Source organism: Anneissia japonica, unplaced genomic scaffold (genome assembly GCF_011630105.1).
Source record: "Anneissia japonica isolate Jap-2015-1 unplaced genomic scaffold, ASM1163010v1 scaffold287834_len5846547_cov211, whole genome shotgun sequence".
Classification (NCBI taxonomy): Eukaryota; Metazoa; Echinodermata; class Crinoidea; order Comatulida; family Comatulidae; genus Anneissia; species Anneissia japonica.
Window position 1 is genome coordinate 3,677,035 of NW_022704992.1, and position 11,366 is coordinate 3,688,400.

The 11,366-nt window shown below is 35.3% G+C and overlaps 1 protein-coding gene across 1 annotated transcript in view; it reads right to left on the reverse strand.

The window, feature by feature from the left end:
* LOC117105123 (transportin-3-like) overlaps positions 1-4,601 on the reverse strand; it is a 30,584-nt gene extending 25,983 nt beyond the window's left edge. The window contains exon 1 of the mRNA XM_033246187.1: positions 4,396-4,601. Coding sequence (XP_033102078.1) covers positions 4,396-4,512 — 117 coding nt within the window. The 5' untranslated portion in view covers positions 4,513-4,601. The remainder of the gene's footprint in view (positions 1-4,395) is intronic.
* Between the last annotated feature and the right edge of the window lie 6,765 nt (positions 4,602-11,366).

The following is an 11,366-nucleotide window of genomic DNA, read 5'->3' on the forward strand; positions in this document are numbered from 1 at the left end:
GGCCCCGACCCCCCCCCCCCCCCACTTTTGGAAAGTAAAAAAAAGGAAAGAAAAAAAAGAAAGGAAAATAAAAAACTGATCGCCCAAAATGCCTCAGAGGTTATTTTTGGGTGTCTACAAAACAAAAATTTCGCAGGGGCATGGCCCCGACCCCCTACGATGATGTTAACTCGATCGGCCCTACTTTGGGCCCTCCTTTCAGACATCTCTGGATCCGCCCCTGGCACTGATATGATGCGATTTCTAACTGTTTGCAGCAACAGCACGTTCGGGTGAATGTTATTCCGAGTCTGGAAGTTCCATTTCCAGGAATCTAGAGGTTGTTCAAAACTTGCTCACCTCAGCCCCAATCATAGTGAGTGGATATTTTGGTGGTTGGAAAATTTCTAGTGGCAGGGTAAGAGAACCTGGAATGCAAGTTTGTTTTTTTCAAAATTCTAAAATAAAATGGAGAAGAAAAGAAAATTATATTCAAATATAAATCTTAGAGTGCCATTTCTGACCATCTAGAGGTGCCATAATCATAAATTTTCTTACCTATAGTACTCATCCAAATAATAAAATGAATTCTTTAATACTCTCATATTAAACAGTTAATATTTAACCTGCAACCATGGCAACAATATACCATCAGCTGGAGGAACAACAGAGTTGAAGGTTTATCACAAGGGACTCCCTAGCATTTGTTGTAGCAAACCTTAGTACAATGTAGATCGTCATCGTTCAGAAAATTAACATGCACAAGACTCTTTTATGTGGTCACCTCCCTTAAGAGATTGGAGGAAGCTATGAGGCATACCAGAATTTCCTATAATCACATTTTTAAACAGAAAAGTATAGTAGAGATACACTCCATATGAATTTATTCCAATTTGAACATAACAAAGTCCGAGATTGATTCCACAATCGTGTTTGATTGATGAGAGCACATCATTTATTTTAAGTTTAAAGATAATTCCAATTTTTTTTATATTTTTAAAATTTTAATTTGTATATAAGAAAAAAAATTAACAGATTTACATAAATATGAAAATTCAAAAGATTAACCAACTTTGCTATGATCAATTTTCCCTTCTTATTTCTCCAATTCATTTAAATACAATATAATTTCTATTGTAATGCAAAAGAAGAAAATATTGTCGACTCGAAGGATGGACATCAATTTTCTCTTGCTTCAAGTTGATATAATTTATAATTGCGGCAGTGCAGTCTCTACTGTACATCTGATTAACTCAAACACAAAATGTAACTAACTGGTCAAATTAAAAGCAATTAATATTAATTTAACTCCGTGCTCCAGTTCATATTGCACTGTTTCTTGATATCCTGCTAAGTTCATTGGCGCATCTTGTTCATTAAAATCAATTTAAATAAATTGATGTTAAAAAACTTTAAATTGATGTTTCATACACCATAAAACATTCTAGTAGAATCGGCTAAACGTCTACTTGTGAACGACATATTCTGTACAAACTTAACTTTCTTACATTTTAGGATTCATCCAGGAATAGAGTCTAAGAGTCTAACATAAATAGCCTCCCGTCGGGGAGAGCCGCAGCCTCCCGTCGGGGAGAGCCACCCCCTCCCCTTAGGGAGAAAAACACACATTGTCGAGAAGAAAACAATTAAATATTTTTGGCATATTAGTACTCTAAAATTGTTGAAATGAGCCTTTGAAACCCCTAAATTGCCATAGTTTCCGTGGGCCAAGCTCACTTACGTTCTATTCAGAGAGTCGGCCTCCCCATCTGGGACATCAGACCCCCCCCCCCGTCGGGCAAATCCTTGCACTACCCATGACTTGAGCATAATTCTTTGCTCACTAAATATCCAAAGAAGGGGGAGAGTGGGGAGGGGACTGTTGGTTTTAGAGGAAGTTTCCCCCATGCCTTCCTGTAGATATGCTACTGCTATCTGCAGATTGTTGGTGGTAGTCAAAGGGTACATAGAAAAAATTATTAAATTATCACTCATTTTTAAAAAACAAATTGATGAGGGCGGGAAGTTTTTTTTAATCGATGAGGGAAGGACTGCTTTGATTTGGCCTATTAGAATGCAGGCCTTTCTCTTCCTACTTAGGCCAACTTTTCTGATGTCATAGTTATTTTTTGGCTAGCAACCAACCAATCCAACCAATCACACCCATCACAAGTGAAGACCGCCCATTTGTAAATGCATGATGTACCAAGTTATTTTTAGCAGCGCGAGTCTTATTTTTGGAACGTGTAAGTCTTCACGCTGTGAATTAATGATCCAAATCAGCTCAATGGGCAGGTCTCTTTAAGGACAGACCATGGTGCTGTATATTTTTAGCCACTGTTAGCAAGCTGTTTATTTTTAGTGACAGTAAACAACAAGAATTTAAAGAATAGGCTTTGTATTCAATTGGAAGAGTTTGAAGTTTGCTGAATTCTGAGCCAATTCTTTTACATTTTGTAAGCATTTGTTTTTTGCGAAGTTTTTTTATGCTGTTCAAATACATGATACGGCCAAAAAAAAAAATTATTATTCCCGCATCAATCTTTGCTAAATTTCTGATGCAGGTGAGAGTGATATCTAATAATTTTTTCTATGTGCCCTACTAAGCTGATCACCATTAAAAAAACGATCCTTTGTGTACACATCATGTTCTCCATAAAATCGCGTCAGCCAATGACCCTTGGTGCAGTGAGTCAATGGTTTTAGGATGTCCTGGGTTACTTCAAAGTGCAAACAAGAGAGTTTGTATACAGTACAATAGTACATAAGAAGAGGGTTAGAGATTTATCCATGTTCAACCTGGCCACTGTTGATTCTTTGGGAAAATCATGATTTGTTTTGCCTGATCGCTCAACCTTTCGGGATTTTTTTTTAATTCCCAGGAAGTTCTCATTTATATTTGCTACATTTTTACTTTAAAAGCACAAACATTTTAGAATATAGGCTAATTTAAACTCTCTTTAAAATAGTCTATCAAATTATAACTGTCTTTATAATATTACTGTAAACATTCAATGGAACGGTTTCATATGATACAAAATGTATTCTTTCTACTTGGTACTATTGGTGCTATAATACACAAGGCAGGTACACTCCTGTAAGCATTGTATTTAATTGCATATATGCGTAGCATCATAGCTGCCAGACTGAATGCTTATAAGTCACTTCCTTCCACAAAGACAGGGCTGAAATGAACAGGAGCACTAGCACTGGTATCCCATACTCTTCAAAAAGATGATCAAATTTCTTGTAGGTGTACGCAAGGCAGTTGAAAATGCGGAAAATCCATTCCCACATTTTGAAAAGAAGGGCCAATATTTCCAATTCAAATCTTGTAGAATTGGCCTAGGCCTACAGTATATGCATCCTAAAATAAGAGGTCACATAGAAAAAATTATTAGATTATCACTCTTTTTTTTTTTTTAAATTGATGAGGGAGGGCAGTTTTTGGTTTTTTCTTTTCAATCGGTACAATAAATTATTTTGCTTTTGTTTTTATCGATGAGGGAGAGACTGTTTATATTTGGCCTGTACCAGGGCCTGTAATAATAGTAAATATTGTTTAAAAACTGATTTAATTTTATAGTTTTTTAAAGAAAATGTCACAAAATTGTATTGTTTTTATGCTGTTGAAATAATTGATAATTGATTGAAAAAAAAAAATTTTTTTATTCCTGCATCAATGCTTCCCGGATTTCTGATGCGGGCGGGAGTGATAATCTAATAAATTTTTCTATTTGCCCTAATATGCATTGTGTATTAAGTACGGTATGTTGTATGCACAGAGCATACAGCATCTCGAAAAAAACCTAACGGAAACTTGCATGGACAATCGCAATGGAAAAAAAAGTGTGCAGAAACATAACTAGGGCCTAGAACTGCTTAATAATATACATTTTTTTTTTTGCAAAAACTGCGCCAAAAATCAGCCTTTTTTCCCTCGAAATGTGCAGAGAGAATCCTAGGCCTAATTTTTGCGTGGGGGATATATACGCAAGCCTTATTTGACAGTCTGGCCTAGGCTTAGTAAGTATGGTGGCATAACATAGGCCTAGATAGTACATGGGCCTAGTCTAGCCGGTCTAGGCTAGGCCTAACCTAAGCTTAGGCTACCTAGGGCCTAGGCCTCCTAGCCTAGGCCTAGTTGAGGGTTAAGTTATTTAATTTAAAGTTAAATTCAGTTTCTTCACACTAATGAAAATCTCAAACAACATCGTCTATCAGGTGATTGGTGCAAATATTCATATCCACACAGTTGAATAAATTAAATATTCTATGGGCCTAAGCCCCTAGGCTAAACCGGGTCTCAACATGAGCCTCAGATGCATCAATCCAGGGCAATGCGGGCGGACACTGCACGGTTCAAGTTCGCAGACGAGGAATCGGCAAGCATGGATGGGCCTGGCTGCAACTTACCGATCGTTGAAAATCTCCAAGCCATGTCGATGCTCTTTCCTTTTCGGCAACATCTGGATTGTGATACAGAGTTTGGACTGCCTGTATGACAGTGTCAACAGGAGGAGCTGCCTGCATGATTTTACAAAGTGCAAAAAAGAAGTTTAACTTCTTATCTTTCTAAGCTACTTCCACACGAATACTTCACAACATGGAGCTGTGTCAAAGGGCAAATAAGAAGATTTACATTTCATCCGGGTCAGGGTTCATAGAATTCCAAGTCGTACTGCTGTACTATTATTTTAGTGTCAGTACTGAAATAACGAAACATTAATTAATATATACATTATTTTTTATCTTAAGTTATTGGTATCATTATAGTGGATGATATTACTCTTGTTTTAAAGTCTAATAGTAATACGTCATTCGTTAGATTCAATTTTTATTTAAAAATCGTTCATTCGATTCAACGTAGGTTGTGGACAGGAAAGCTTACAATAAAACTTTTCATTACTTGGAAAGAATTGTTTTAACGCCGCCAAATAATGTAAGGACATGTTCAAATGATTGGATGCTTCATGATGCACTGCAAAATTGTCTTATGTATGCAAGAACTTAGAAGACTTGCAAATCCAGTAGGCCTACCAGTATTAGTGCCAGTACTGAAATAACGAAGCATTAATTAATATACTGTACATTATTTTTTATTTTAAGTTATTGCATCGTTATTGTGGATGATATCACTCTTGTTTTAATTCTAATAGTAATACGTCATTCATTATATTTAATTTTTATTTTAAAATCATTCATTCCACGTAGGTTGTGGACAGGAAAGCTTAACAAAGAACTTTCATTACTTAGTAGGAAAATACAATTTAGAACTGGAAAGAATTATTTTAACGCCGCCAAAAAATAATTTAAGGACATGCTCAAATAATTGGATGCTTCATGATGCACTGCAAAATTGCAATTATGCGAACCCAGATGTCTTATGTATGCAAGAACTTAAAAAGACTTTATCATCATCATCTTCCGTTATTGTGCATAACATCGGTTGAGTAAACTCGCACAATGTGTTGTACAGCATGCACTCAGCAATAACCTAACACTTTATGAAACCAGGTGTACAGATAGCTGTCTCTTATACACATCTAGATGTGTATAAGAGACAGGCACAGTTGTCTCCTGAGGCCCTCCACACGCAGGTGTTCGCATGACGACAGGGCAGTATGCATGGGGTCTAGTGGGGTCCACCAAGAGCTAGTTTCTCGACTCTGCCACCGTCCACTGCATGGCAACTGCGCTGACCGGATCGAATGAATTTAGTTTTGTTTGCAAAAACAAATCTCTATCCCATGAAGGACATGTGTTTTGACAGGGCTAAAATTTAAGAAAGATTGGGTAGCAATTGCTTTAAAGAAATTATAAAGAAATTACGAGTATAACTCACAGCCTCTTTACTAAGGTAAGTAATATATCTTGGTTATGCTTTCGATTTTTACAAACTTGAAAATCAATGACTTGGAAATTACATATCGCGTACCAAATGAAGCCACAAAGAGTGGCGTATCTAGGGGTTCGAGTTAGAGCCCCACGTGACATTTGCGCTCCCCTATCAGCCCCCTCCCACCCACCATTTCAAGACTCTATACGCCACTGGGCACAAATAGACACAGAGATGGAAATCACTTTGATTAAATTCAATTCAATCCAATTCAAAAAGACATTTATTTCCTTCCAATTGCAGTCAAATAATAAAAATCATAGGTTTATGAGACAAAATCAAAAGGAACTTCGAAGGCACTTGCCAGAGAAGATTCAATAAAAAAAAATCTTGTGTCGGGCATGCCTGAACACAAACTAAAAAATGCACATACAGAGACCCCAAACAACAAACAAACCAAGACACAACACATGACAAAAGAACATTGTTTCAAGGCGAGCAGTACAAGCATCACAACAGAACATGGTTTCAAGGAGCAGCAAGTCGAGTTTAACGACCGTTAAAAATTATTTTAGTATTGCGAAGCAAGGGGATTCCTGAGTTGTTTGGTAAATGACCTCACGAGTTTAAAATTGTGGATGGTAAATTTTTCCAGAGTATAGGACCAGTGTATATAATATTGTGTTGAAAATATTTAGTGTTATGATAGGTATGTGAATATCATTTCTGGATCGAGTACGATAATTGTGAATGGAGTGATTGAGGATAAAAGTTGTTACTTGAGGAGAATAGAATTAATGGCAGTGAATAATAAGAAAGTATACCTTGTTGCATATGGTTATAATATCAGAGAGTTTGAGAAGGTTTAAATTTGAAATACCACTGTCAGTGATAAAGTAAATTCATCATCAATATACATTGCAGTCAGAAGAGAGTGACCGATATACTGTTCAATCACCAACATAAGGTGGGCTTACCTGGGTTATAGCATGGAGGTATGGTATACCGGTATTGTGTACACCAAATAAATCCAATCCAATGAATCCAACCATGAAAGGTGCTTAAATTCAGGACCTGATTGGAGCTTCATGATAAAGTAAACTGTTACCTTTTTTTTATTGTTACCTTTTTTTATTATTGCAAGCTATTGCAAGCCCCTGGACCAATTGCAAGCTATTGCAAGTCCCTGGACCAATTTTGGCCTAATACTAATTGAGTGATCTCAACTGTTGCCAAACATGGACTAGCATCACGTGCAGCGGCGGATGATTACGTAAGTAATATTACTCAATGTCAATGACGACAGTGAGTATGTTAATTTTGAAATACGTCATGATATCCCAGTGAATTAAACATTCATTTTTTTAAATTCTAACATTAAAATCATCTTGGAAAGACATTCAATATGTGATAAATTAAATAAATTACATGTTAACTTTACCGGTATGGGTTTATTTTCACGTCGATTCATTTAATAAATATTCAACAACTTGACGGTACACTGTCTAAAAAACATGTACTATAAAAGTCGGTGACTGGTTATAATAGAATTGTGAGCGGGGTAATAACATGGGCAGTTGTGGCTTACTTCTATGTCCCAGTTTGCTGTAATTGGAATCAGGACATTTCAACACACATTTCAACACGAGGCTGTATAATCTGTTCCAGAGTCAAAAGTAACTGCATGGTTCATGATGCACGGCCCTGTTGATACTTGCATGCATGCACTTACTGACTAGTCACACGTTATACCCGATCACATTTTTTTCTTCTTTTTATATATTTTGGATACAGTATCTGGGCTCACTATATCACCTAGTTTTATGATGCCTCCTTTCTCGGCACTTGCGTCGACCTACATACTTAACTAACGTTCAGTCAATGATTTTGAATTGCATAAAAGTACACATAGTTTACAGCAGATTCTTAATTTTGTTTTATTACCATGGTCGGCAAACTAATTGATGTTATAAATTTATAAATATAAGAGGTGTGGCATAAATATTTCACCGCTTGCTCTGTATACCAACACTACGGAGCTCGCAGTTTGTATGTCTTACTGGAAATTGGAAATTTCTCGCCCCATTGAAGCCATTTCAGAAACCCTAAACAATTCGGTAACTTATATTTAGGTGGAAGTACTTTAAAGAAGCTAATGTAAATAGTGCCAGGACACTTTCGACCACGCGTCGATGGTCTAGAAAATTACTGACAAGATATAGTCATCCATTCGAAGGATTTAAATTTTTCCTTATTAAGGAAAAAATTATTGTTTTTAACGTACATTACTCTAACATCCTAATTTTCTCGCCTCATTTCTTGGAGGTGTAATTTTTGCTTACTTTACCTATAAACGCTCCTTTTTTTTGCAAAGTGATTGTGAGTTTCTACCAGGTCCATGCGGCCTGAAGCGGTTCGGCAAGCGGTGGACCTTTTCTATCACTATGATTTCTACCTCCCCTCCGTGACTTTTGAAGTCCTTGGGAGGTCGGCTTTACCCACCAGAAACAGAACCAAACCAGAACCACTTCAATTCTCGTGGCTAAGGCCCTGTACACACACAATATACAAAAGCACATACACTCACGTTACACAGCAAAAGCAATTACCGTATTCTACCACCCTACACATCTAATTCCATCCCTTTACATACCCCGTATTTAGATACATATACCTTATATATGCCTATATATATAGGAATATATATATATATATATATATATATATATATATATATACGCAGGCACATACACATGCATACCACATACGTATATACATAATTGTTTTGCATCACTGCTTATGTATACATACATATCCACACACAGATACGACATACACATGTATACATAGCCTACACATACATAGGCCTACACAAATTAAATTTAACTTTTAACGACTGAAGCGCCTGTGAACACGTTAAAAACTCAAAAAAAAGTAGCGTACAGCAACACTGCATTCGACGTGTGACCATTAACATAGGACTGATAACTAAATCGAAGAAATCGTAAACAGATAAAATTTAGAGTCACACGACTACACTATCATAAGTATTGATTCATATATTCTGTATTGGATGACATGTCACAAGTGTTCACTTTTTATTGTACGGTTTTTGCAGCAATGGCCAATATCCTTTTAATGGTACATAGTACCGTTCGTGTATTTATCGACGGAAAATCTCCTTAACAATACGCAGGCCGTGTATGATGATCGCATAACCTCAAGGAAATAATGGAATCCCCTGTCGTATTCAGGCGACTAAACTGGTGGCTGAACCCTAGAGATCTCCGGTTCAATTCCATCGCTGCTCTCCTTGTATTTCAGCTGGAGGGTCGAAATACAAGTTACGATAGCGTACCGTCTTTTGGATAAGACAAATATTGACATGATTACGAAGTACCGGTACTTAATCAATGCAAGGAGGTATGAAATAAATAGGTATTGAAAGGTAAACGCTAATGAAGTTTACGCTGTACTGAGCAATTATGTTAATTTTTACCATACGTCATAATATCTTAATAGGGCCTATATTTAAACAGCCATTGTTTAAATTTCCAACATTAAAATCATCGTTTAAAGACATTAAACATCTAATAAATTAAAGAAATTACATGGTAACTATACCGGTATGCGTTTATTTTCCCGTCTTTTTATTTATCAATATTCAACAGCTGCGGATGATTACGTAAGCAATATTACTCAATGCCAATGACGACACTGAGTATGTTAATTTTGACATACGTCATGATATCTAAGTGAATTAGACTTCCATTAGTTAAAATTCCAACATTGAAATCATTTTTGAAAGATATTAAATATCTAATAAATTAAAGAAATTGCATGGTAACTATACCGGTATGCGTTTATTTCTCCGTCTTTTCATTTATCAATATTCAACACCATAACTGCATACTGTTTAAAAAATGTTTACTATTAAAGTTAGACTGTTAATATGTTGTGAATTGTGAGCGAGACGACGTCAACTGGGCGCCCACTTACTACCTTCCAATACCGGTAATATAAAAAAAGATAATAGATATAAGGATAATAATATAAGGAGTTAAGCATTGGGTTAAGCATTCATAATGTAAATCAACACGATATTCGTATTATCTGTAGTACTTATCTGTAGTACAAGCAGAAGTACACGATTACGTTTACTGTTGATACCATATGATGTAGCCCCAGTTCTGGCCACACTATTCGCTCACATTTTTGGACAGAATTTTACTTTATAGTAATGACATATTGCATTAATGAAATATGTTATACTGTATATATATTTATATATAATAAGAATAAATACAAAAATCACACACACTAGCAATTTGACAGATCTCTTCAATAACAACCAAGTATTTATTTATTTATTAAACATATTATAACATATACAAAGAAGATGGTAACGCGGTTTTACAATATGGTCCAGCAAAGATAGAATACAATAAAGAACATATACCTACAACAATACTATATCAAAATTATTTTTATAAACGTATACAATCAAATAATACAATTAAAATATACAATAAAATTAAAACAACGGTTAATATCATCAAATCACTTGTTACCTAAATTTTACAGTATACATTGTTTTCTTTTGCACGGCCTCCAAAATTACGCCGCAACACACAACTGAGGGTTGCTAAGCTCATGCGCTGACTGGTTAGATTTCTAAAATAATTAAATAGGACCTAAATGGTTGAGACATTTATAGCGATTTGTCGGAGGCTTAGTTAAGTAGGCCTAGACCTATAATAAATGACTAGGTGCGGAACAGGACACTTGATGTGTTGTGACCAAATACAGTAGGACTGCTAACAAAATTTAACAGATTTAATTTAGAGTCAAGCGGTTGCTTTCATAAGTATTGATTCATCAGTATTGGATGACATGTCACAAATGTTAATTTTTTATTGTACGGTTTTTGCATCAATGGCCAATATCTTTTCAAGCACACCAAAACAATTTATTATTGATCCGTTGCGATAATGATCACTGGTGGTGATGGAAATGGCTTGGGAGCGGCGATAATGACGCGTTCTAACGCGTTGACACGTTTTTCTGCATACATCGGATCTCTAGAGAGACTGTCGGGTAATCATAGTATTTTTATATATGATTAGAACTTTTAATGTTATACTTAATAATAATCCTGTGCATACCATATCAATATAGAATTAATTCACACCACACTTTCAGGGGTATATTTGTTTCAATATTTCTACATATTAGAACTATGCGGTAGCCTAAATAGACACATTATGCTTCTAAGTCAATTTTTGAAGTGGTTTAACTTTCAAAATTGTAGGTAGGATTTATATTTTTGGCCTTTAAAAAAAAAATTAAACTTCATTATATTGTTTTTCTTATTTTTTCTTTCATTCTTTAATGACTTACGTACATTAAACCTATTATTATATTATTATTATAATAATAGTAATAATAATTATTATTATTCATCATCATCATCATCATCATGAATAACAATAATAATAATAGGTTTAATGTACGTATAATAATAATAATAATAATTATTATTATTATT